This window comes from Oncorhynchus mykiss, chromosome 20, assembly GCF_057628025.1.
Source record: "Oncorhynchus mykiss isolate SJ-2025 chromosome 20, ASM5762802v1, whole genome shotgun sequence".
In the NCBI taxonomy this organism is placed as follows: Eukaryota; Metazoa; Chordata; class Actinopteri; order Salmoniformes; family Salmonidae; genus Oncorhynchus; species Oncorhynchus mykiss.
The window spans coordinates 40,076,517-40,079,946 of NC_143041.1; the positions used below are offsets into that span (position 1 = coordinate 40,076,517).

Sequence of the window (3,430 nt, forward strand, 5' to 3'; positions counted from 1 at the left end):
AGTCCTAGGTGATGGAGGTCAGATTCACCCCTTTCCCCTGAAACACACACACGCTGGTCACCCGTTGTGACCATTTTCCCAAGCATCTCTGTGCAGTCAGACCTTTGGTTATTCTGTGCCAGCAGGGACACAATAATTTGCCCCCTCTCTGACTGTCCGAGACAGTTATTGTTGCCAGCACTGCCACTACCTGGGTGGGGGCACCCCACCGGAATCCCCACCGGCTAGATACAAGATCGTCAATGTGCTCATTAGCAGCTTTGAGCAATTCCTTGTATATTATGCTCTCCCATCAGGGGGCTTTGTAGGACCAACCCTGCCAGGCAGGCTCAGAATCTTGAGGGGTTTTATGGACGTTATGTGGTTGTATTTCTCAGAATTTCGCAAATTGTACCAGATGCTTTTTTTGTTAACAGCATTGGCCTTTAAAATGACTCAGCAGAACATAGGATAACCCTTTTAGGTTCTAGATAACACCTTTCTTTCCAAGAGTGTAGATAAAGTAACCTGCCATCCAGAGAATTGGAGCGTCGTTATTCATTTATCCTGCTTGTTGGGCTTTTAACATTTTATAGGGATAGAGAAAATGGTGGGTGTGTTTGTGTGTGTCTGTGTGTTTGTGTGTGTCTGTGTGTGTCTGTGTGTTTGTGTGTGTCTGTGTGTTTGTGTGTGTTTGTGTGTGTCTGTGTGTTTGTGTGTGTCTGTGTGTTTGTGTGTGCCTGTGTGTGTGTTTGTGTGTGTCTGTGTGTTTGTGTGTGTCTGTGTGTGTCTGTGTGTTTGTGTGTGTCTGTGTGTTTGTGTGTGCCTGTGTGTGTGCCTGTGTGTGTGTCTGTGTGTTTGTGTGTGTCTGTGTGTCTGTGTGTGTCTGTGTGTTTGTGTGTGTCTGTGTGTGTCTGTGTGTTTGTGTGTGTCTGTGTGTTTGTGTGTGTCTGTGTGTCTGTGTGTGTCTGTGTGTTTGTGTGTGTCTGTGTGTTTGTGTGTGCCTGTGTGTGTGTCTGTGTGTCTGTGTGTGTGTTTGTGTGTGTCTGTGTGTGTGTTTGTGTGTGTCTGTGTGTTTGTGTGTGTCTGTGTGTTTGTGTGTGTGTCTGTGTGTCTGTGTGTTTGTGTGTGTCTGTGTGTCTGTGTGTTTGTGTGTGTCTGTGTGTTTGTGTGTGTCTGTGTGTCTGTGTGTGTCTGTGTGTTTGTGTGTGTCTGTGTGTTTGTGTGTGCCTGTGTGTGTGTCTGTGTGTCTGTGTGTGTGTCTGTGTGTCTGTGTGTGTCTGTGTGTTTGTGTGTGTCTGTGGGTTTGTGGGTGCCTGTGTGTGTGTCTGTGTGTGTGTTTGTGTGTGTCTGTGTGTTTGTGTGTGTCTGTGTGTCTGTGTCTGTGTCTGTGTCTGTGTGTGTGTTTGTGTGTGTCTGTGTGTTTGTGTGTGTTTGTGTGTGCCTGTGTGTGTGTCTGTGTGTCTGTGTGTGTGTTTGTGTGTGTTTGTGTGTTTGTGTGTGTCTGTGTGTGTCTGTGTGTCTGTGTGTTTGTGTGTGTCTGTGTGTCTGTGTGTGTGTTTGTGTGTGTCTGTGTGTTTGTGTGTGCCTGTGTGTGTGTCTGTGTGTGTGTTTGTGTGTGTCTGTGTGTTTGTGTGTGTATGTGTGTGTCTGTGTGTCTGTGTGTCTGTGTGTGTTCCACTCTAAGTTGATTTGTTTTACTATATTACTAGTTACTGAGTTGAAATGGCTTTGCATGTTAAAGGTGGCTGACGTGGAGATTATATGGAAGGGAAATAGTGCACACAATGTTAGTTACATGGTATCATTACGAAGCCTGGCCTGTTACATGGTATCATTACTAAGCCTGGCCTGCTACATGGTATCATTATTAAGCCTGGCCTGTTACATGGTATCATTACTAAGCCTGGCCTGCTTCACTCTTCTGCATCCACACACACACACACACACACACACACACACACACACACACACACACACACACACACACACACACACACACACACACACACACACACACACACACACACACACACACACACACACACACACACACACACACACACACACACACACACACACACACACACACACACACACACACACAGTAAGTCAGATACACACACACATACATATATACATAAATACAAACATAATGGATCAGAGTGAAGGAGCTTAAGAGGAGATGGTTAACAATCTTCTATCATCCCTCTCCTTCCCAACAGCCCCCCTCCACGTCCCCCTGCATCCCTCTAGTCTTTGACGTCACTGTGACTGTGCAGCCAATCAGGTTCCTGAGTCACACCCACCACCTTTCCTTAGCCAATCCTCCTTCTCTCAGTCTTTTTAAACCCCACAAGCTCTGGAAACACAACACACACACACACCTGGGAGCAAAGCAGTGCGGACGGATGGAACATAAAACACACACTAAGAACTACACCACGCACCACACACGCCGAGACAGAGTAAGTGGATCGTCTTGCAAAGAGATTGCATGTGAAGCTAGAACTCGTATCTCTCTCCCTTTCTCTTTCTGTCTGAATCTTTCTCTTTGTCTCTTTTTTCTGACTTCATCAGTCTCTTCCTCTTCCTCTTCCTGTCTCCATTTATTTTTATTTATCCAGATAACTTCTTCATCCCATCTCTCTCTCTCTCTCTCTCTCTCCCTTCTGCCTGTCTTTCTCTCTCCATATATCTCAATTTCTCCCTCCTGATACTAATCTCTTCTCTCCGTCTTTCACCCTCCAGACAAATGCTACCTCCAGACAACCTCATCAGAGGAAGCAGCAGCCCCAGTAGCAGCAGAAAGAAGAGAACCACGAGGAAAACCACCAGAGGAACCCCTCTCACTCCTCTCCTCTTCCAAGGACCTCAGCTCTGAGATGGGCTGCTCCTCGGGACGCCAGACCCCAGGGCATCACTCAGACCTGGACTGTGGCAGCAGCCTACCCCCGGAGTCGCCCCATGGAGGAGGGGACCTGGTCTTACCCCCAGAGTCACTCTCTACGCTGCAGTGTCTGGCCCAGGCCACGGGTGGTACGGAGAAGTCCTGGTACCGCTGTGTGTTTCCGTTCGGGGTGATCTCTTTGGTGATCGGGGTAGCGGGAACGGCAGTCACCTTCATGTATAACACGCCAGACCTGTACCAGACCAAGGTGGTGTCCATGGTGCTGCTGGTGGTGGGGGTGGTCATGCTGCTGATGGCAGCCATCTGCTGGAGGGACCACAGGCTGAAGAGGAGGAAGAAGAAGGAGGGAGGTTTCTTCTGCTCCGAACAGGGCAACATGTGAGGTCTGGAGGAGGAAGGAGGAGGAGGGGGGGGGGGGGTGGAGGGATGGATGGTACAGAGACATAGACACAAATAGATGGATGGATGAGTTGAACATCTGAAAGGTCCAAACCGATCAACCTGGCACGTGCTTAACTCTAGGAGCGAGACACTAGATCT

At 48.4% G+C, this 3,430-nt stretch overlaps 1 protein-coding gene across 1 annotated transcript in view; it reads left to right on the top strand.

Moving 5' to 3' along the window:
* Positions 1 to 2,344: 2,344 nt before the first annotated feature.
* Positions 2,345 to 3,430, top strand: part of LOC118942012 (transmembrane protein 100) — a 2,718-nt gene continuing 1,632 nt past the window's right edge. Inside the window, exons 1-2 of the mRNA XM_036955559.2 lie at positions 2,345 to 2,447; positions 2,731 to 3,430. The exon at positions 2,731 to 3,430 is cut by the window's right edge and continues 1,632 nt beyond it. Coding sequence (XP_036811454.1) covers positions 2,865 to 3,272 — 408 coding nt within the window. The 5' untranslated portion in view covers positions 2,345 to 2,447; positions 2,731 to 2,864 and the 3' untranslated portion in view covers positions 3,273 to 3,430. The remainder of the gene's footprint in view (positions 2,448 to 2,730) is intronic.